We start from the raw sequence: 22538 nt of genomic DNA, 5'->3' as shown, positions 1-22538 counted from the left end.
ATTTTACACTAATCCCATTTAGTGTTGGGAGTCTTCAAAATTGGTCAAAGGGACAATTCATCTTGAAAATTTGGTAATTTAGGATCATTATATTACAAAGGAGAAGTAACTTATATAATTTTTAAATTTCTAAGAACTTCTGACAACGTAATTTCTGAAATTGACTTTTTAAATTGTCCTAAAGTCTAGTTATTATCATATCTATACTGAATATTAAAAAAATGGAAACAATTTTATACTAAACTATGACATGAGCAGATATGGCTAATGATATTATGAAAATAATAAATTATCTAACATATTAGAGTATATTTGTTTTCGTAAGTTGTATAATTAATATTGAAAACATTTAGGCATGAATGCTACATCAATTGATTCAACTGTAAAAAATTACTTAAAAGTTTCATATATTTAAATATTAGTTATTTCTAAATGGCTTCCATATCACATAGTACTAATGCTTTAAATATTCCTGTTAAACTAATTATATGAAATCTTTATAGTAGGGTTTTGTATTGTTCATAAAGATAAAAATAAAAATGAGAAAGAAAGCTCTAAAAATTGCTAATGAAAGAAGATTTCAAAACCAAATTTTTAATAAATATTTGAGCCTACTGAATAATGGTAGCTATATTACAATCTTTCAAAAATTACTCTTTCCCTTAAGGAAAAACATTCTTCTATATTTGTGAAATAAATGGCATTCATTTATGTTGTAAATTTTGTATCATATTTAATAGTCAAGAATTCCAAATATATAAGAACCCAATATATGAAGAAAGCATTACTATACAAATGACCTGAGGAGAGCACTATAAGGATGGATTCCATCCACCCCTACACAGAATGGATTCTACCAAAAGGATTCTGTCTATCCTTTCAACAAAATAAAGTTCAAATTTTAGCTTATTAGGTGAAATGATGATTTTGGAAATAAATGTCAAAGTCTAAATAAAGTAAAGCTTACATGACAGTAAACATCAACAGGTAGTTATTGGGTAACTGCCCTTCAACAAAAAGAATGAATAATTATGATGCAACTACCCTAAAGCAACATCCAACATTTATATATTATTAAAAGCTTATAATATTTCAAAAATTTCCTGAGAGTGACATGATTTTTTTACATATTCATTAGATGAAGAAAAATATTACTAGGATTAATTTCTTTTGTCATTTGAAAAATTTCTCAAGAATGCCAGAGCTTTCCCAGGTAATTTAAACACGTTAAATTTCCTAATAAGAGTGACAAGGTTTCTTCAGGTTGACTACATATTCATTAGTTGAGGGAAAAAATCACTAGGATTAATTTCTTTTGTCATTTGAAAAATTTCTCAAGAATGCCAGATCTTTCCCAGGTAATTTAAACATGTTATTCTATAACCTAACCATGGAAGCAAATTTTTAAAACTTATTACAAATAAGAAACTGATAGGAATACTAATTATTAGCACTTACAAGATAGTTATATTCTAATTCATGAAATCACCTTAGTAAGAACCTTGATTTTCAAATCTGTATTAACCAGAATTTACTCTACTTCAATTGAGAGACAGATCTCTGCATTTTGTTTTGGATTCTTAAGAAATACCTAGAAGTTTACCTATTTACAAACTAAGTTATTGTCATACTTTTAAAATTTCTATGAAATATTTTAAGGTATACCTCAAAATAGTGAACTGCTACAAAATTCACATACTAATATGCATTCCTTTTGCTAATTAAAAAAAATTATTATTGAAAACTATCAATGTTTCACTAGTATACATATATTCACTATCAACCCACAAAAATATGATCATTTTAAGTCACCTTAACATTAAAGTCAAAGGAAGACTCTCACTTTAAATCACCAATGGTCCCACATTATCCATAATAGAAGAACCTGTTATTACTAAACATCTCTAAAGATATGCTAAGTACAGCACCTGGGTACATGTTGCTTTTTGAGGAGTTGGTGACATCACAGGAACCAGAAGTAAGTTGCTTTGAATTGTTGCCAACAAATTTTAAATAGAATTATATAACTACAAACGTATGGCTCTACTGGAAAAAAACACAAACATGTATATCCTCTTCATTTCACAGCAAATGAACTGTTTTTGATGTGCAGTTTTGCAGTCAGTATTTTTGAAAGAGGAAAAAAACACACCTAGGTACCTTGCTTAAAAATTATTTTCAAGAAAACTAAAGCTATGAATTTTTTTAATTTCCCCAAATAAATATTATTAGGCACATGTTTTAAAATACTTAAAAAATATCCAATGACACATGTGCTTTCAAACACCTAAAAATTGCATCACATATTTAAAATATTGAGTAAATATCAGTACAATTAATATTAATATTGCTAATTATCTACAATGCATAGTCTTACATGGAATAATATTATATAGAAATAATGGAAGAAAAAAGCAAAAGTTTTTATGTATAAGACCTAGTTAGGCTTTTAAAAATCTTATACCATAAAAATGATAGCTGAAATAATAACGCAACTATTTTTAAATGTAAAAACTTGTCCTGAATTACAAACTGATTCTATCAAAGATGCTCACATTATACCTGCACACAACAGTTATAACCATCCAATTATTACTTACAGTGTCTTGCCTAAAATCAGTAGGATTCCTGCCTCCTTCAAAACAGTTATTCACACAGTTTATTTGCAATTTATAGGAATCCCACCATAAGATAGAAAATCCTTTAATTAGTCCTCAAAAGTCAAAAAAAGCAAAAAAAATAAATAAATAAAACAAAGCAACTGGTATCTAAAGTAATTTTCCCTAGACATGTTTAAAAAAAAAAAAAATACTACATAACCATCAAAAAAATCCCCTAACATGTCATTTTCTAATTTTAACTTCAAAGATCATTTCCAACCTGGTTTTTAACTCAAAAAATGCTGACACCTATTAAATTTTATATAATTTTCCTTAAAAATGTACCTTGATATATTCTTTTGGAGAAGGTAAAAACACCTATTTTAAAAAATATTTTATCATGTACATAACTTTAATATGTCCTTTTAGTAAATATATGATGTATAACAGACGATTACAACTAAAAATCATTTTGATACTCTAGAAACCAGTAGCTATCAATACATAACAGTATTTTTAATTCAGTGAATACAGCATGTTTATCAACAAATGACCATTAAACAGCTTAAATCTGGAGGTCTCACATTTCTAACTATATTAATATTGGCTAATAAAATATCTAATACTTAAATATTTTAAAGGTAAACATTGAAAACCAAATTATGTCAAGGTGTGATCAGACAAAGAAGAAGAAGGCAATTTTTTTTTTCATTCATCTATAAAACAAATTTATGAGATCGTAAAGAACAATTTAACAACCTAAAGAAGGTTCAAAGAGGGAAAGCAAGAACCTGAGAGATGGATTTGTCAATGATTTCAATCATTCAGTTTAGGTAGGAATAAAGCAGAAAATGTGGCTTCATTTTGAAGTATAAAATAGGAAGCATAAAATCCAGTAGCCTGTATGTAGATGTCTATTTATGTATTTAAACCCTATTCCAATTCACAGATTATGCTGATCCTTCCACATGTAAACAGCCAATAATGATGGCCAGGCCTAAAGGAAAGGAAAACACACACCTCACAGCATGGTCAGGAAGCTACCAGGCACCACAGGACAACAGATCAAAACAGAATGGTTTCATATGTTTTGATTGTTTATATACTTAATTTGAAGATAATATTATTTGGGAGAAACCAGGAGTAAATATTATCAGGAATATGAAACACAATATCAAATAAAATATAATTTTCATGCAAATATACTAAGCATTTCCGGCATGTACCTATGCCAGTCAACCTGTAAAATTAACTGCCATTAATTCAATTCTTTTTAACTTAGATGTGAAGTCAAAATAAATCTCTTTAGTCCTAAACCCCTTATTTCTTTTGAGGAATTCATTACAAAGAATGTATATTCCTTTAATTACTTTCAATGAGACAACCAGGCTTGCAAACTGCAAATATTAAAAACAACAACAACAGCAAAACTATAAAGAAATTAAGTAGGGGAAGAGACATTTTTTAACTGGGTAAAAGACTGAAAATGGGAAGCAATGACATTCTGTTTGGAATTTAAGAATCTTAAGAAAATTACAACACACTATAAGCAAAGGTGGAAATTTACCCGAAGTAGCAGCCAGCCACATTTTTAAATACACAAGCAAGAGCCGCCTCTGGCCACATGTTTTTTCAGTTCAGTCTCTTAAAGAGACAGTATCCTGGGACCTATGTCCCACACAGAGCACAGTTCTAAAATGCTGGATTACCAAGCATCCCTTCTCACATTCTTTCAAATCCAAACTAGGCCAACAATGTTATTCTTTATTTTACTGTGAAATTAAATTATTTTGATTTGGCCCTATAAATAACTACAGGGGCAAGCAGAAATGAAATAGTCGGGGTGGGTATTACTGTGCCTAGGGGTATCGAAAATAAAATTACCTAAACAGTTCTTTAAACAGCAAATGGCTTTATTGTTGGAGGTAGGTTATTTTTACATGAAAAATGATCATTTTTGTCCTCATTTGTCTTTCCAGTAGATAGAGGCTACAGAGTATATTGTAACCGATAACACCGGAAGCTACACTACCGCAGTTTCGCTATGGAATGAGGAGGGGGAAATGCTAATAATGTCAGCCAGCATCTAAATAGTGAAATTATGAAGATTTCATTTTCTGGTTAGGAAATTACCCAGGAAGGACCCATACACAAACTCTAAACACCAGACTGACTTGTAATTTCAAGAAAGATTTGGTCTTTCAATGCACCAAAAGTCAGATTATTGTAGGTCCACTGACATTACTGCTCAACTTCTCCATATGCAAAAAGGTGAAGAGGAAAAAAAAGTTTTTGCTTACTTGGTGTACAAACACATCGACTGGAATATCCAAGGGGTTTCCCTCTCGATTTATCATGGAGATGAATCCAAATCCCATTCGCACATTGAACCATTTACAGTGGCCAGTTCCATGCAAAACCTGGGATTCCTCCTCTGCTTGCTCCGGCTGCTTCCCCGGTTCTTCACCACCTTTGCTTGCCCCGCCTGAGATTGAACAGGACAAAAAAAAGTCAGTCAGTCTGTATTCTTTCACTGTGTGCACTGAAAGAGAAAAAACTGCCTGGATGGAAGCATAGAGAAGACAGAAAAAAAAAAAAAGTTACTAAATGGTTTGATTCCTTCTCAAATAAAATATTCAAAATTAAAAGGATTAAAAAGGAAGTGGGAGGGGATGGACGGTTCAATCGATCACATCAACTTCCACGTTTCTGTATTTTCGAGTACTTTTTCACTTAATTCCGCTGTTTAACCATATATTACACTATAGCATGAGATACTTTACTTACATATTGCGGATTTAACACTGATCCCATTTACAAAGAGAAATTTTCAGCAAAACTATTTTCTCCAGCGGGAGCGAGGAGAAAAGAGAAATCGTGAAGATGGTTTGAACTACCAGTTAATGCACAAGCTGCAACAGTGAATCCAGGGTTATTTGCAATGTGCCATTTCCCACTCCCCAATAACTTTCAATTAAAGTTGGGGTAGAATGGGGGAGGGGGCAGGTGTATAAAAATTTTCTTAGGCTCACTAACTGAAACTGCGCTTAATCACATTGAAACAATTCAAACAATAGCCCCCTGAAAGCTTTTCAAGTTGTGAATCAATGTGGGCGGTACAAAACATTTTTGGAGATCTATAACAATAGGTTTGCAGAAAGCCCCACTGCGTGATGGGGGGTGGGGGGTAATGCCCAGTATTGGGGTAAAAGGGGAAGAGGGGACCAGCAAAGAAGGGTGGGAGAGGGGGAGGGGGGAGAGAAAGGAAGACAGAAAATCACAGTAAAACAATAGAAAAGAAAATTAACCTTCGGCCATGTTGCCCCACGGGCCCTCTGTTCCAAACTCGTGAGATGAAAACTTTCCCTTTGAAACGGAGCGGTCCTCTGCATCAGTCTAACATCTTGATTTTGTGCGATCACAAATTTAGCTCGCATGGTCTAATGTGCTTTCCCTCTTGATTTTTTTCTCTTCTCTCTCCTTCAGTTTCTGGCCCCCTGAGCACACGTGACTTTGTCAATTACATGCTTTCTTGCTACTAATTTCACCTCGGATCCTTAAGGGGCAGGCAAGAGGAAGAGGTAACCAATCGCCATTTCATCTATGCTGACATCAAAATAATTTATGAATGAACAAGAAAAACTCAAACATGTTATCTTAAAGACAATTTGGGACGCTTCTTTACGATAAATCAGAATGCGGATTTCGTGCTTCTACTTAAACACAATGGAGGGTCCTTGTGAATCGTCGATTTAGAAAAATGGCACAGGCACATATGCGCACACGCGTCGCTTACACACAAGCTTTTCTAAACAATCTCATTTAGGAAGAAAAAAGGCATTTAAATAAAACAACCGATGTTACTTTTCCCCCACCCTAAGAATTCAGGGGCTCACTAACAGTAACCTGATGGGGACACTAACTTCATATTTAATTCAATTGTGAGAGGAAAATATATAATTTCAAAAGATCTAATTAAACCTATTTACATCCCTGTGAAACTTTAGATAATGGTAACATACATCTGCAGTAAGGCAAAATCATAGAATTCCCTGATTATGCCCTAATAAATTTTCAAATTCGAAATAAAAATCCTACCAGAAAATCGCTATCACCTCCGTGTAAGTCAGGCTGTGTTTAGGTTTATCATTTCGGAACATTTTGGAGGGGGTTGGTGGGAATTGTACTTCACAGGTTTCTCCGCCATCTCCTTCCGGGCGAGGAGATGTGATTAATGACTTCCTAAATAACAGCCCAGTTTTCCAGCCTAACATAGAGTGAACCTCAATCAGCGGCGATTGTTCCCCAAGAGCGCGACGACGGCCGGGCTGGGAGGGGGAGGGGGAGGGGAGCGCCGGGCGGGGAGGTGAAGAGGAGCCGCGCGAGCGCCGGCTTCTCAGTCAGAGAAAGAGCTGGGGGGAGCCGCGCGGGCACGGGCCAGGGGGCGGGGAGGTGAGGAAAGGTAAATTCACGCAGTATTTACCGGACCCTGACATTTAAATGTCCACTACTAGTGGGGAGAAGAGACGAAGAAACGAAGATTTAACAACGGATTTAGGCTCCTACCATCCCTTCTCCACCCGGCCGCTGGTTTCAAAATGCTCACCCTCTACCTATCAAATTGGTTCAAACGATTGTGGATTACTAGATGCTTATACTAATATTACCACCCTCATCGAACTACAGTAAATAGTATACATTGATTAGAAATGCTTAATATGGCTTTTCTTTAAAATATTGAAAAAAAAATCTCCCGTTTCAAAAAACATTAAAACACACCACTTTTTCCCCACCCCACCCCCCATTTTCTTAAACAAGCAGTTTACAGAGAAACTGTACAGATACCACTTCCCTTTGGCAAAGCTACGAGCTGACCCTCCCCCACCACACCGGCAATCCCCCACCCTGTCTTTCCAAACATGTCCACACTGCCAACTCTACACAATTTCACACAAACTAAAATGTAAGGATTCTGAATCTAAAAGCTATTGTAAAAACTCACATACTACACCTCATTATATCCCCTCCCCATATTTAACTAAACAAATTTATGCTCACTGGTTCAGAGATGAAATAAATGAGTGTATATAAACAAAGATGTTATTTCAGTTTTGGAGGAAAGCGTCAATCAAGGCTGATCAATTTGGAAAGATTTTTTTCGTCTTTTATTTCTTTTATTGTTTTTTCAGGAAAGAGGGCGAGGCTCTCTCATTTTATTTACTGGGGGCTAGAGGAATAAGGATATGCCAGCTGGTAGGAAGAAACAAAAAAATGTAAAAAACCAAATGATCTAAAAAATGTAACAAAAGCTCCAAGGTCCGAAAAATTATTTGCTAACAAAACATTTACTAAGCATTACAGTAATAGTAGAAATAAACTGATTACACTGACTTATAACAAAGTAACTTTTAACAATGGCATTACAGGATAAATATTGCACATAATAAAAGAAAAACTAATTTAAAATAGGTTGTGTGGGTTTTCTAAATTACTTTTTAAAAAATCAACATTGGTATCAGAAAAATCTGAAAAAGTATGCATCTAAATTGAGGGAATATGCTATTATTTATGTGAAAATAATTATAAGATTCACAAGCCAGTCTAGTTTAGTTTTGTTACTGATACGCATTTAGAGTAAACAATATTTTACTGTTTGTTTTTAATTAGAATATTCATTATAAAATAAAAAATATATAGGTGAATCCTTGGTGAAATTCACATCTATCCATACATAGATGAAAAGTGTAAAATACCAGAATTGAACCACATTAGATGGTATAGTTACGAGAGTCACAGATTTGCCTGATTGGGGGTCTCCAGTATTAGTGGAATTAAGGTAGGGTTCACAGGACTGGTCACTGGTGTCAGAGGTTATCGACTCATTCATTTCCTGAGGGGAACATCAGCCTTTCAAGTTGTGTAGATTTCCTGAGAGGAACATCAGCCTTTCAAATTGTGTAGAAGGCTTTCTCCAACTGGTAAAACTGAGAAATACTCTAAAATTCATTCACAAAGAATTTCAGGCAAATGCATTCACATACCTTTGGGGGGAGGAGAGAGAGAGAGAAAAGGGGACAGAACAGGAGGAGAGAGAAGAGGAGAGAGGAAGAGTGGGAAGGAATTTGGGAAGGGAGAGAAATGAAGGAACGTGAAAAGAAAATACCACTCACCAGTTGAAGGATATGGCATTGTTGTTTAAATAGATTCATTTTTTTTTTGTCCTCCCCAGTCCCTCCCCCCAATCTTTTGAGCCTAAGATCCCTTTATAAACTGACTATAATTTCTTAAAGCTCACAGGGGGCTTCTTTCACATAAACTGTTTCTATGACTTTCCTAGATGCCTTTCAATTTGTCACCTTCCTTAAGTCTTCTGGTTTTAATTTTTTTCTCATTTCCTACTTGTTCTCAGTACCAGAAAGAACCTGCGTTTGACTCAAAACGCATGTTTTATACCTGTGAAAGTCAAAAGTTTTAGTAGCTTGATTTATCATAGTTCTTTTTCAAAAGTCCTGAAAATTAGTTCAAGTAGCTACAAAGAATCGTCAACACACTGGGGGGAAAATGTAAGCAAATAGCCTGTGACATGCCTGTTAGTTATCACAGCCTTAGGTTTCTCCATTTTAAAAACGAGGTACAAGTTTTCTCAATCTGGTTTTTTTTTTTGTACCAACAGTACAATGCAAGGAGCCTAAAGAGGTGTCAGTGCCCACCGTCGTTGCTCTCAACCTTAAGCGCCAAGTGACTTCTATTAACCCAGAAACAATGCTTCGTTCTTCTTAAAACTGGGAGGAGGGGCTGCGGCACCGAGATGAGCGGCTCCACCCGTCCTCTCCTCCCCGCAAATAAGGCCAGGGCTGCAACCACAACGCTGCCTTTGCAGCCCGGGATCTTCGACAGGGACCTCGCGCCCCAGGGGCTCCGAGACCGCCAGGCCAGTAGATCTGTCCTTTCTTTCCATCTACTGCTCCCGAAACTTCCTCTAGAGTCACCTTTCCCTTTATCCATCACCTCACCATCTCTCAGGAAATCCAACTCTTCCAAAGATGGCTGGTGATTTCTCGCTAATTAAGGGACTTTCAGAGTTGTCATCTTTTGCCCAAGAACACCAAACAAAAGAAAACCTTGCTGCTATCACCAGGGCAAGAAAACCCTTGGCAGAATCTATTTTTACTCTATTTCCAGACCCGGGTCTGGGGTTTCTAAATTGACCCGATTCTACAAGATGTCAGAGTCTCCAAAACCTAAGATAAGTGAGGTCAAAGGGGGAAGGGAGGCCCAGGGGGACGCAAGAAAATGACCACCTCCGCCGCCACCCGAGCATTCCTAAAATGGAGATGTCTTCAAACGGCTCCTCGGCGCCATCCTTTCGGGAAGCCATGAAAACATCAGCGTGAGCCTTGGGGGCATCAGGAAAAGCCGTCGGCTGGAACGAGCTGGAGGGGCGGCCAGCCACGATTTTAGGGAGCCCGCTCTCTGGCCGCAGTGATCTTTCCCGTCTGAAAGTTGCTGACTGCCGACCCCCACGTCGGGCAATCCGTTCCCAGTTCTTCCCACTGAGTTTTGGTAAACTGTTCAGCAAATAACTTTCTTGAAATTCTTAAAATATGGAGTCAAATAAAAGGAGTACCAACTGGGTGTATTTGTCTATAGTATAGGCACTTCAGAATATGAGGGCGTTTTGTTTTTGTTTAAGAAAAGCAAAATTCCGTTCTCATTTCATTTAAATTTCCTTATATGGAGGCAAAATGCTCTGGCTTAATGCATTGTACCAACTTGGAAATTTTTATATAGCTGTAATAATATTCTTTTCCCCCGTATCTTCTCAATACATTTCCCCAAGTATAACTAATTATGGAAATAAGGAGCCAATTATAATAAATTTTAAGTTTTCCCGGAAAATTGCCTTTATATTTCAAAAACAAGCATTTGCAAATGCTTCCTTCTTTTTGGTCAGTTATATTTCAATAATGCATTTAGAATGCAAAACTAATTCAGAAAAGGGGCATTTTTTTAAGACAATCATCTTGGTAGAAAGTAATCTTTTAAAAGAAAACGAATAGCAAAAAAAAAAAAAAAATACTATTTTATTTACATACTTCTCCCTTAGTAAAAAGGAAAAATGTTATTACTCCTTCCAAATATCTTCTGAAGTGTTCTCAACAAATATCTTTTTAAAATGATGTTAATTAAAGTAATAAAACATGTTAAAAAAAACCATTTAGTGATAAGCATTGCATTCCTTTGCCCAGAACAGCACAAACAGAAGCTTCATGTTTTGTTTGAAAAATTAAAGTTGGTAATTTTCACCTGTTGAACATAGAAAAATGCTCCTTATGTTTTATAATTTAAAGATCTTGCAATAAATAACTGGAGTCTGTGGAAAAGATACTAAATAGTATAAACATACAATTTCCCACATACACACACATACACCTCAGCAATCAATGAGAATTTCTTTAAAACTTAAATCTCATCCAAAGAAACAAGAATAAGAGTGTTGGCTGTCTGCCAGGTATTTATGTTAATATTTACTTTGGAATTTTGGGGGGCGGGAGCTAATATGTCTGATGTGGAGGGGAAAAAAGAGTAGTGGAGTAAAAGATGAAGCAAGTGAGAAGAAATCCTCAGGCTTTAAAGATTCTAACAGTGTGAGAAGCAAATCTATGGAGAAAAAGCATCCAGCTGGAAACCTGAAGGCCAGAGTTCTACTCCATTTACTAACTGTGGCCTTAGGCCATTCACTAAGCTTCTTTGGGCCTCAGTTTCCTCATTTGTAAAGTGAGGAAATTGTACCAGTTGATTTTGAAAATCTTTCACAGCTTAAAATGTGAACTGCAAATGTACTACAGTAATCTCTAGAAATAACCTTTCTCTTGGTGAAGGTGGTACCTCTCCCCCTCCCCCAACTCTTTTTACTTACAAGGAAACACAGACATGAAAGTTTATTGCGGTCACTTAACACATTGGTGTTAACATTATTTCCCAACGGAAAAGAAAAAGGTCTCTGCACTGCCCCCATTTTGCCCCCAAAGAAGAATCACAATCAATAAGAGGAAACTAGTTAGCAAATTAAAATATTGTAGCAACTTTTCAGAATCTTCATGATACTCTCATTAAAGCATCATCTACATGTCAAAGGATTCACTCTAGAAAAAGTAGTGTTTGTCAAATGGTAATACCCATTGTTATTTGACACTATTATGAATGGTTTCTTCATAAACCTTTTGATTCATACCTTTTTCTTCCTGAGGCCAACAATCTAATTTGATAGATTTAAGAAGATAATTTTCTTGTACTTGTTATTAATGCTAAACTTTGTTAAGTCACAGCCTTATGTATGTTTTCAAATAGTAGTCGAGAGCAGAGCCAAGACATTAAATTCATTAGGGCAGAAGCCAGAGTAATACATTATTATCAAATAAATTGTTATTTTAAAATAGTTATGCTTTAAATTTATTTCAATAATATATGAAAATATTTTTACTTCTCCAAAAGTCAAAGTTTAAACTGTTAAAAGTTCAAATTAGTCATTTCTGAAATATGATAATGAGGAGCAAATTATGAGACATGTTCGTGAAAAGCAAATTAAATGGAGCTTTCCTTATTATAGAAATTTCCTAATTCCCTGGAAAATGTCTTAATATATTCTGCTATTTATGTGAAAATAAATTATTTGAAAACAGCTCCAGGTCTCTATTTAGCTATGGGAGGTACAAAAAAAAATAAAGCCATGATGAATACTTTACATTCAGCTCCATGCACGTTTAAATATCTATTACCTATCTTGCCTGAGTTAATGAAAAGGAAATCACAAAATTCAGTACTGCTAAAATCAGAGAGGAAAATGAGTTAATTAGAAGATTTCATCCATGCAGTTCTGGAGGAGACACCAGTTTTATAAGATGGAGTAAACTGAAGTACACTAGCACATGGTATCCATCTTACCAAAGCGGAAAGTCACGGTAGAAAAATCTAAGGACTGTCAAGTTCTCTCCTAAGATTGTAGAGATCTCTTTAAACATTAGTTAAGTGACACAGTTTAAAAAAGAAGGAAAAAAAGACAAAAGAAAAGACAAAAGACAAGACAAGACTAACCTGGGGCTGATGAAATCTTGTTGAATGACCTCATCGTCTTCTGAGGAACCTAAAATCAGAGAGCTCAAGTCAGTACTATATTAATTGCCTATTTAATTGCCTCTTCTTCAGCTTAATGGCCCATTAGAACACTATAAACTGCCTAGGTTTTGACTCTGTGAATTGACCTGTAAACTTTTTAAAAACAGTTTAAGACTCACCTAGCTCATCAAAACCAAAATTACATCATGAATTAGCATAAATTTGTTTTATTCCTATTAAAAGACAACAGTTTAGAAAAACATTTTAAAGACCACTAAGATATAGTCAAAAGATGCCAATTTCAAGAACAATAGCTTTAACATTTTTAAATCTTAATTTTACACTGTCATTCAAGAATTCTAGTATTTTTTATACCAGGTTAAAATCTACCTTACCTACCACACATCAGCAATATTGTTTCTTGATGACTTTGATTATTCTCAGATAAATTTTAGAAGATTAACCATGAGAATCTAATTATAGTACTGTATCAATAATACTGGCTCTATCAATTATATTAAAATACTGGAAAAAATAACTTTAATGGTAATACATTTAACCATTATTTAACCAAGGCATCTAAAATGCATTAACTCATTTTAAAAAGCAAAAGCAGTTCACACATTGAAAATATGAATAAGAATTGATGTTTCTAATATATCTGCTTGCAGAGGTTACAATACAATAAAACTTGCAATAAATAGGCCACGAGTAATGAAGTACAGCAATTGGAAGAGAAACTTCTGATGGCCACTGAATTATCATTTTTATTCTTAGGTCAGAATTATAAAGGTTTGGAAAATTGGTTTGAACATGCACCGACTCACCTGCTACCACCTAAGGTTGTCTTTCTTCCCTTACCTAAGTTTTACACACTATCTCTACTGTATCAACGCACAAATAAACCAATATGTGTAAATTCTTTAAATTGCAATTTAATATTCTTCTCAAAAGGAAATGGAGGCTTTTCCAAATGCAGAGTTCTACTGAATGTTGACCCAAGATTCTTCTTACAAAGGATGACAATCCCACTGAGTAAGATTTGAAAAGAATAGAGGAAGAATGTGAACAAAAGGCACATGAACCTCTGTACATTAAATCCTTCAGTTATCTTGTGCTTACCACCAAAAGACAGAAGATAACGAGATCCCAACTTTTAACAAACTTATTACTAAATATTACTGAAATAGTGCTTTCCTTTATATTAACTCCATGCCAAATCTTATTTTGCACAATTGGTTTATGTGGAGATGTAAATATTATACATATTTTAGTAAAACCCCAGTGTATGCTTTTCTATTCTAATAGCCCACAGTGCATTCTTAATCCTTTCAGCTTGTATCTACAGAAAAGTTCAAAGCAACTTATTTTATAAACATGAGTAAACACAAATAGGGTTTGTAAAAAAAAACTTTTCAAATTCAATGATAAATTATCATAAATGGTAAGTTTAATAAAAGTAAAAATCAAATGGTATAAGAAAGTTAGCTAAATAATGCTTTCTGAGAGATCTAACTATGAGCTTTCAGGGTTAGCAAAGAAGACAGTCAATTTGAATGATTAAGATGTTCAGACCTTTCATTATCCAAACTTACATATGTTTCCGTGTTATGATTGGTTTTCATTTTAACATCCCCCCCTTTTAAGGAAAAGTAAGATGGAACTATTTCAAAGACATTAATAATATATTTCACTGGTATTAACTAATGGTATAAAAACTCTCAAAGTTGGTAAAGAAAATTACAATCCCTTCATCCAAAATTTACTGAACTAATATGCACAGGAGTGAGACAAGTGAATGTTATATAAAATATTTACAATCTTAAATGTTCTTATAGTTACCATGTGGTTTTCATTTTCTGAATTTAAAAAATGACAAGAATTAATTTTAAATGCACAACTATTTCAAGAAAAAGTATATTTTATTCACAGGTGTTTTTACTTAACACTTTTGGTAATATATTTTATATAATGTGCTCACTAACTTTTATCAGAAACCAAAAAATTAATTAAAAATAATGTATCTTGGAATACAATTCTCTGCCCCTTCACCAGAAAAACACCTGTTCATCATTTAGACCTCTACTTAGAACTCATTTTCTTCCTGTTCCATACTGGGTAAAATGCCTCTACCATGAATTAGTACTGTAATACCACATGAAGATGGTCTCTCTCCCAACTTGACTCTAGGCTCTATGGTGGCAGAGATTGTGTATATATTTAGCTCCTTGTAATACCAGAATTCTTTAGTGTCCAACAGATATTTTTGAATGAATCAGATAATGAATTTCTGAATCTGGGTTGGCTATAGCTAGGACACCTTATGAAATAGATTTATATATAAAACTTTATTTAAAACATCTTTTCATAAAAAGGACTGTGATAAGAAACTAATCATATGATTATTGCGAATATAAAATATGTACATAGGGAAACTTCACATTTTATGTGATTTACTACCATAAAACGTAGTGTCTGTCTTATAAACACTATACATTACATTCTTAGATTTCACATATCCTATTAAAATATATAACAATATTATTCTCAAGTATGTATTTATGTATTATTGTTAATCTACTACTATAACTATTCATTGTAAAGGAGAGTGGCTGCTACTATGCATTATATCCTGGTGTTAATTAAAAAACTGCCAAACTGTTAAGTCCAGAGAATTGAATAAGGATTTAAAAATTAAATACAACTACATAGCATGATATCACTCAGAAATTTATTTCAATTCAGTTTACATCATGTTAGACTTCTAATATTAATAAAATGCAAGTTACTTTAAGTCAGCAAAATATGACTTAGCAATCAAGAATAATAATCACAATAAAAAAACATTTCATTAATTATACTCCTCATAATTTTCAACATTTCTAAAAATACTTAAGATAAATGTTAGTATTTTCTAAAATGTATAAAGTATCTTACAGTTTACTATATATTCTTTCCATATGATCTATACCAAAACTCAGTGTTTCAATTACCACTGAACTAAATACATTCTTTTGAAAGCAAAATAGGAGAAAAATGTGATGTTTCTTTCTTAGAAGTGTAATTGTGGAAACAAGTTTTCTTTAGATGATTTACCTAAAAACATATATCAAACATGCTACCTAAACACCAGAGTAGACTCTAAAGCAAAATATTTACATTTACTATAGCTTAAAATATAGCACATACAAATGTCAAATAAAATATTAGATGTGGAAGTTCAGCACTGAATGTGAACACGTGTACCTTATGAAAATGTTTTCTTGCATTTCCTGAATAAGTGTTTAATATGTATTAAAACCTTTCACTGTAATTTTTTACAAATTAATCAACAGAATAAATTCAAATGTTGGCCAAGAAAAACCAGGATAAATTATTGTACTGTTTAACTGAGCATCCTAGTGTAATTTTATATATCACTGGAAATGTTACTGTTGTATCCTCAATCATACTCAGAAGGAGAAAATTTTAAGAAAATAATTTATTTAGAATGAAAGAAATATTTACATGTGAAAATAAAACTTAAAAAATCTTTGGTAATTGAAGTTTTAACCAACAAGAGGAAATTTCACATTTGGTGAAATATTTTGAAAATTATTCTTTTGAAAAAATGGAAAATTACTTTTAGGAAAAAACATTCCAAAGATGCATTCTTTCTTATATTTAAATGCATAGTTTATTTTATAATACATTATATAAAACACGGTTTCACATAAGATATGGACAGCTCTAGCATTCTCTTCAAACACTGGAGTGAAAACTATATATGATAGAAAATAAAAATGTTCAGAAAAAATAATTTAAGTAAACTGGAATACTGTCAAGAGAGATTAAAGGCAATTGAGGATGGCATACATGTTAATTGATAAACACAGTTCTTCGACTTCGATATGAATGTTGAAAGCACAACTAAGCCACAAGACAGGTGGTTTTCCTAATACAAGCAAACAGTTTGTATTTTCCACCATATGAAACAGTAGTTTTAGATAATAAAACTCACAGTTGAGCCATTATTCAGGTCACATTGAACAGAAGAAAAATAAAGCAATTATGATTTTAGATTAAGAAAATACTCAATATAATGGCATAACTCCTCTCTTAAAAAAAACATGTATTTTGAAGCCCACTATAACTACAATATAAAAATTTTAGTTCAAGTAGTTTTGGTAAATATATATATATATATATATATATTCAAGTAAAATTGTACACTTCTATTTATTTCTAGTCAATCTAAATGTTAACAAGATAATTTTGACATACACTTTTATAACAATATTAATAGTTAAAAATATGTAGCACAAGAGATGAACAACTATGAGTACTTATAATGCATTAGAAATATTTCCAATAAATATTTTAATGTAATAATGAGAAACAGATGTTTTAGAGGCTGAGCATCTTTACATCACAGACAATGACCTATTAGTATAATAGATGTAATATTAAATAAAAATAATAGGATTTTATGTAGCAGACAAGGAGATTAAACCAAGAGACTAATTGCAAAAAATAAAATATTTTTTCTAAAAATTTAAATCTACATAAAAGCAAAGTTTATTTTTAACCTATACCATACAGAATACTATATCTGAAATGTTTTCATAGAGTCTGAATATATTTTACATGAATGAATTATTTGGGAAACATAAAAGCTGCATTTCAGCCCTTTCATTCACAAATAACTCTTGTAAAAGAAATGATTTGAAAACATCACATATTCTCTAGAAATTTTAAAACATGTTTTCCATCACTAGAACTGGTGATTCAACACTAAGTCCTCTTTTCCATATAATTAAGCTTTTGTTCAGCCATGAAAAAACTAGAACTGATTGCTTGAAAATGAGCTGCATGCCCTTTGTCCTGGTTTGTCACCTTTGACCCTTAATTTGATGATCCTGCATATCAACCCATTCTATTTTTAGGAAAATAATGTCAAAGTTCGATGCTTAAAATAGTACTTTTTACTAAAATATTAAATTTATCACAACATTCCTTTTCAGGTAATTCCTACAATGTTACCATACTAGTGCTCAGTTCTCACACTGTAGAACACAATAATATTGTAGGCAGTAAAAGCCTGATTTTTTTTCCCCTGCTTCAAACATAAAAAATTTCCCCAAAATGCTAGATTAAATTCACTGTAATTTTACTATTTGTATTTTTCTCTTTTATTTATAAAATATCTGGAATTTATTTCATGAATTTGATTTCTAATTTAATTTTGATAATCATACACTTAGAAATTGATTTTGATAGTGTCATATTCTGAACCTCAAAATTTACAAATATTAAATTCATACTCAACCTTACAGCTGTCTCAACTAAAATTTTGAATGAACTCATTCCTTGCTTAAATTGGTTTTAAAAGAGTCTTCATGTGTAAGTGGTAGCTTTCAAAGAAAGAGAAAACCTTTGACCCCATTGATTTTACTGACATTATTTAAAATTAAAATTATATAGTAAATACACTTCATAGAGTAAAATTTCCCTATCACAATTTCCAGATGATTCTTTCAGCTGATTAAAGAGTACATAAAATCTGTATATGTGTATACATATGAAATACATATTTTAAATATATATATTTACTACTGACTTGATGCTACTTGAACCTCTACACAATTTGAATAGTTTTCAGATTTAGCAGTGACCAATATGGCTGCCTTGATTCAGCACTATGGTCAGCGACTTCATAGACTGTCATTGTCTCAGAGAAATGCAACACAATACTATTTTTTATGTAGGTAGTGGGAAAGTTTCTCAAATCAATGTGATTCTACTATTTTTTTAGTTGTGCTTAGCTTTAAAAATTTTTTAATATTTGAATAAAGAAACTTTATTTTGCTCGGCAAGCTAGAAATTCTTTTACATTGCAGTTCATTAAAAAAGATTATTTGTAAAGAAAATATAAGTCCCTTTAAAAATACAAGGAAATCACATACAATATAGGTTCTAAGGCATTTAAATATAAAAACTTTGGGCATTTATAGACCACAGAATTTTGAAAGAAATTTATTTTCTACTAAAAATTATAAATAAGAAAATCCCTTAGCTGGCCAAATCTTTATAATGTCCCTTTCATAATCAATAGCTTTAATCACTTTTAAATTGATTCATCTCAGAGTGTCCTCTTTTCTTTTTTTAATCCACTCAACTCTGGATTAAGCAAAATGTTCACAGATCATTTCCTGACCTGAGTTTGCTAATACAGTCCCCAAATTTGACAGCTGTGAATAACACTTCAATTATTTTAAACAGACATTGTTCCAATACCTGGAGAATGTCATACTTTAGTAACTTATTTTTTTCCTTTATTGTGGCTTGTAAATTATTATAATTGTGTGTTTCAAATACCAAAAGCAGTTACATGATCAGACACCAAGCATTATCAAACTGTCAGGTAATATCTGTTTAATCTCAAATGAGTGCAATGAAGAAAAAGCCTAAATCCACTATATTTAAATTCTGGTGACATTTTGGGAACTGACATGTGCAATAGATTTTAAAAACCAGTCATTCTGAATACTAACTTTGAGCCTTCCAAAACTCAATCTGCTTCACTAACAAAAAAGTATGGTTGACCATATTTTCCCATATAACCCAATATATTTTTAAAATTTAAATCCTGATTAACTTCACAAAAACTTTTCACTGTTTCTGAAAGAAGTCTGGCACTAAACATATAAGCCAAGATTCTTTAATTTGACAATGACTGAGAATGTCATCATTAAATCCTTTGGTTTCATATCTACTGGTTGAAAAGCACCTAAAAATAGTTCTGATAACCAATTTACATTACAAACTGATTCAGTCTTTTAAAATCTTAGGACATTTTATTACCAAGGATCAGCTGATTCTATTTGTAAAATGGAAAAGTCAAATAAAGCATCTGATTCTTTTCTAGCCTTTGCAGGCTAAGTACTAGAAAAAGGCCTTGCATCAGGTTAATTCTTAAAGCTCTTTGAGAAATTTAGGCACACACTCAATTGCTATATTTCATACATGTAGAAAGAATGAATTTGGGGAGCAAGAATGGCCTCCAAAATGGACAAGAGTCTAATTATTACTCTAAATAGAACACTAATTATTACATGCCATGTTATTAATGAGTCCTTTATCAAAACTAATTTAATCTAATCTAGCTTATATAAATGTAAAAAAAACTACGATATTTTATAACATTATTGGATTAAAGTTTTTCCTTGTACTAAGAGATGCTTTTTAAAAAGCTTTGGTTTTTATACATAATTTAGCTAAATACAGTAATAATCTGTACAGAAAATAAACATGAAGCATTTTATTGACCCGAAAAAAAAAAATCACTTTGTCGTACTTTTCCGGCAATGTTGTAAATGAATTCTATTACTAGTTGTCGGTGTAATTTTAACTTGCCCAATATTTGTGATCAAGAAAATAAAAACTACAATAAAACACGAACATGATTTATTTTTTCCACGATTTAACAACGGTAGAATAAAAATCTTCACCGGACAATTTAGGTCTAGCAACAGTAATAATACCAGTAACATTAAAAACCTATTAATGAAAACAAATCCACAGGAATATTGAAGGGAACTCAAGGAAACACAGGAACCTAAGATTTCATTCTGTGTTACATGAAACAATTCAAAATGGCGGACTTACTATTACTTACATTTAAGACATTTCCGCAATAAGGACACTAAATACATACTGTAAGATGTTACTCGAAAACAGTCAATATTTACCAAAGTCCAATAAAAAAAAAGTTTTGGGAGTACAAATTGTCGTCACAGCACCCGCATCCAATGTTCCAGTCAGCAGTCAGTTAATGCTCCTGAAAAAGAATCATTTCTTCTTTGGTTCTTCGTTTTCAAAAGCAATCGAACATCCAAGTGCATTTTCCTCCGTTCTCCTCAAATCCTTAGTTTTAGTTCATGAATTTACATCACCCATACGGAGGCAAAAAGGATCCCCGACGCCTGCCTGGTACAAAGCAGCTCTGTTCTCAACGCGAAGGGCAGATGCGGGCGCCCCCTGGCGGCGCGGCCCTGCCTGCCCGAGGCACCCGCACCGGCCGCGCGGACCTGCCGCCAGGACCCCAGTCCGCGCCGCGCCACAGCGCGCCGCACCGCCCGCGCCCCCCTCCCCCCTCCGCGACCCGCCTTCACTCTCCAACCGGCTCCGGCCGCCGAGCGGTGTGGCGGCTCCGAGACCAGGTGGCCGCGCTGGCGACGCGGCGACCGCACTGAGGGCCGACCTCAGCAGCGCGGAGCGGGGAGAGAAAGGTGTGAACCCGGAAGTACATCGACCGCCCGCGTCTTAGTGGCAACACGGGGGCAATAAATCAAGGCCGGCGAAGGAAGACGCGGCGCTCCGGCTCCCGAAAGGCAACTTCTTTCTGCCGCAAGACCTGTCACTTCCCCACCTTGCCCCGTCCTTCCCCCTCCCTGGCACTCGCGCCTCCTCTTTTCTTCCTTGCTCCTCGGTGCGGAGCTTCCCTCGACGTTGCTCACGTGCCAGACCCGGGGCCGCGAGCGGTGTCCGCACCCGCGCGCACACCCGGCCACACTCGAACTCGCACGGCCGCGAGGACTGGCTGCTTACCTCCGGGGCCTCATGGTCGCGTCTCTAGCCCGGGTGTGAGCGGGGGCGAGGGTGTGAGTACGTGTGTGGCGTTCGGTCGGGAAGGACGGGGCGGAGGAAGGAGCCTGTAGTCTGTCACTTCCTGAGGGAGCGCGGCGGGCGGGCGGGTCAGCACATTGTGAGCCGGCGAGGGGACGCGCGCGGAGGGGCCGGGGAGCGAGGGCGGCGCTCGGCTGCCGGACCCGGAATCGCTGTCGCCGCCGCAGCCCGGCGGGGAGCGGGGCGCGGAGAGGAGGGGGTCTGGCCGGGGTGGGGTGGGCCGCGGGGCCCGGCGTCGGCAGCAGGCTGTTCGGCTCGAGCCCTGCGTCAGGCGGCGGCACGCGCACACCTGCCCGCCGCAGCTCCCGACCGCGCCATTGGTTGTCTGCGCCGGGCGCGCGAGATTAAACTTTCCATTCATTCCTGGGTCGGGCGGGCGCGCACAGCCGCGGTTCCCGGTAACGCGCGCCGCCTCACCCCAGCCCCAACCGCTGAAGGCGCGTCCCCGCGCGGGCTGTGGGCGCGCACGGTCGCTGCCGCGGGCTGTTACCGAGGAGGCTGTGGAACGCGGGTACTGTCCGTCGGGTCCCGCCGTACGCGCGCTTGGTCCCGGGGACCCTCTGTTACCTATCCCCGGGGGCGCCCCTGGAGGAAGTGTGACGATGCTACTCCTAGCTCCCTAACTTGGCACTTTGGCGGAGTCAAACTGTAAGAAAGTACCAAAATCAGTTCTTCATTCCTTTCACTACAAACGCTCCGCTTATCAGGAGGTATTTCTCCACTTATCAGGAGGTATTTCCTACTGCGCAATTCAAATAATTAGTAATATATCTCTAACTCCAGTGAGCATTACATTACAGACAGTGTCAGAAGTCTGGAGAACCTAGTATGAGTTATAATCTACATTATACTTTCCTAAACAGTAAAATACCCAACCTCAAAGTAAATACAAATTTACTAATCCTGCAAAGTGCAAACATCTGTGGCTGAAAATTCTGTGATATGTATAATACCTAGGCATGGTATTTGGGTATATCTTCCCAAAATATCACTGTCTTCTCTCCCTACATTTTCATAGTTCTTTATTGTTGTTGTTGCCTGAAGTTTCTCTTTATTCTCTCAGAACCAAACATTCCTGGTCAACTATTGTCTGACTATCTACAGAATCAGAATATAGTTTTATCTTATAGACTATTAGGTGGAGCTAATCTAAAG

At 35.2% G+C, this 22538-nt stretch overlaps 1 protein-coding gene across 2 annotated transcripts in view; it reads right to left on the bottom strand.

Annotated features, from left to right (window-relative positions):
* The window catches only part of LIN28B (lin-28 homolog B), a 160661-nt gene extending 138971 nt beyond the window's left edge, over positions 1-21690 (bottom strand). The window contains exons 1-3 of one of the 2 annotated variants that reach the window (XM_058307202.2): positions 21306-21690; positions 12696-12744; positions 4901-5085 (exon numbers count right to left, since the gene is read on the bottom strand). In XM_058307202.2, the coding sequence (XP_058163185.1) occupies positions 4901-5085; positions 12696-12729 (219 nt within the window). In that variant the 5' untranslated portion in view covers positions 12730-12744; positions 21306-21690. Of the gene's footprint in view, positions 1-4900; positions 5086-5908; positions 6157-6698; positions 6844-12695; positions 12745-21305 lie in introns of those variants that run through there. The other variant, XM_004478739.4, reaches the window with a different exon arrangement.
* Positions 21691-22538: the final 848 nt, after the last annotated feature.

This window comes from Dasypus novemcinctus, chromosome 11 (assembly GCF_030445035.2).
Source record: "Dasypus novemcinctus isolate mDasNov1 chromosome 11, mDasNov1.1.hap2, whole genome shotgun sequence".
Lineage (NCBI taxonomy): Eukaryota > Metazoa > Chordata > Mammalia > Cingulata > Dasypodidae > Dasypus > Dasypus novemcinctus.
This window is presented reverse-complemented; position numbering and strand designations above follow the sequence as displayed.